Raw genomic sequence first — 1,643 nt, 5'->3', positions numbered from 1 at the left:
AACATGTATATTTTATACCATATCACATAATCCATTCCAATATTTTTACAACTCGAATTGCATAGCTCGTATTGCATACGGACTTGTGTTTTTCTGTTCGTGGTCGGCTTTTAGGTTTTTGCCCAAGTCTGGCAATATTTTTTTATACATTAAAAAATAATACCCATGGATAATTACTATATAGTGAAACATAGTTTGACAAGGAGTGGTAAAAGTAAAACTTTTCTAACGTTTCCTAACATTCTTTGGACAAGGAACTTTAACAATCATTATAAAAACATGATTTACCAACTCGTCGAGGCAAGTCTCAATGTCGAACATGGTAAACTGGTCGGAGCTTCACGATGACGTTCTACAATTGATTCTGGAGGGTTTGGACATCATTACTTATGTTAGAGCTCGAACCGTTTGCAAGAATTGGTACGCAGTTTGCAAACGAATCACTTCAGTACAGGAAAGGTCTCCGTGGGTGATAATCTTCCCTGACGGAAGATCAAAGTGCGGTTCATGTCTAGTGTCGGACTGTTGCACTTCTCGACTCACCGGTAAATGTAAGTTTTACAGATTGCAGAATCTCGGCAATGACTTTGGTACTCACCGGTGTATCGCAACTTGCGGAGGCTGGCTCTTAATGTTAGACCTACGTTCAAGTTTATACGTTTTGAATGTTTTCACACGCGAGAGAATCAAACTTCCGCCGTTTGAGTCACACAAAGGAAGGCTATGTGTTGAGAGACGCCGCCGTGACACCAACTTCGTAATAAATAAATCGTCAGTAACCACAAGAAACGCTGTAAACAAAACAAACGCGGTTTTATGGGTCGACGAGAGAACCAAACGTTACTTAGTCGTCTGGTCGATAGGTCTCTGGTATATGATGTACGCTAGGAGTGGGTTCGATTTCTGGAGAGAGATACCTACACGTGAAGGTCCTGAGAATCTACATGGATGTCAAGATATTGCCTACAAAGACAACAAGCTTTACGTTCTAAGCCGTCAAAACCAAATCAGAATCTTGGACTTCTCTCAAGAACTCCCTTTAGCGTTACCGACTAACGTTGAGCATCAACCATTTACGAATGACAGACCATGGCGAGTTAAGATTGGAGTTACAGTCTCCGAACATGTTTTGATGGTTAAGAATCGGTTAAATAAAATTTTGAAGATTTTTAAGAGGGATTCAGAAGGGACAAGTTGGGATACTGTGGAGTCATTAGAGGGAGAAGCTTGGATCATGGATCTAGGTGTGACTGTACCAGGAGTTAATGGGACTAAACCAAACTATATTTATTACAGCAAAGATAAGTATGTTTATTGGGGCGATGTTTCGATTCAAGAATTGGGGATGGCCCAAGATGTTAACTTGAATCGTAACTTCAGTTACGCTATGTGGTTTATTCCTAGTCTTCGTGAGTTATAATTGGATTAAGCTATTTTTTTCTTCTGTATTGTTTTTTATATTTCTTGCTTACTGTTTATTAATTGAGATTCATAGTTTTCTTTTATCGGATTGTTCTGGTGTTTAAGAGCAACCTCAATGATGGATTCTCACCAATGGATTCTCAAAATACGTTATGAGTCTAACTAGGATAAGGCCGCGTTTTAACCCGGATTATGTTTCTTTCTTTTCGTTGTTGCATTTT

General features: G+C 39.1%; 1 protein-coding gene across 1 annotated transcript; it reads left to right on the top strand.

The window, feature by feature from the left end:
* Positions 1-310: 310 nt before the first annotated feature.
* Positions 311-1,420, top strand: LOC106321357 (probable F-box protein At4g22060). Its single transcript, XM_013759641.1, has one exon. It carries the CDS (start codon positions 311-313, stop codon positions 1,418-1,420), a length of 1,110 nt encoding a protein of 369 aa, XP_013615095.1.
* The last annotated feature ends 223 nt before the right edge of the window (positions 1,421-1,643 follow it).

The sequence above is a fragment of the Brassica oleracea genome, unplaced genomic scaffold, assembly GCF_000695525.1.
Source record: "Brassica oleracea var. oleracea cultivar TO1000 unplaced genomic scaffold, BOL UnpScaffold01476, whole genome shotgun sequence".
Classification (NCBI taxonomy): Eukaryota; Viridiplantae; Streptophyta; class Magnoliopsida; order Brassicales; family Brassicaceae; genus Brassica; species Brassica oleracea.
Note: the sequence above shows the minus strand (reverse complement) of the source record. Positions and strands in the feature narration are given on the sequence as shown.

Coding starts and splice junctions, on each gene's coding strand:
- LOC106321357 (XM_013759641.1), top strand. CDS start 311: ATGTCGAACATGGTAAACTGGTCGGAGCTTCACGATGACGTTCTACAA.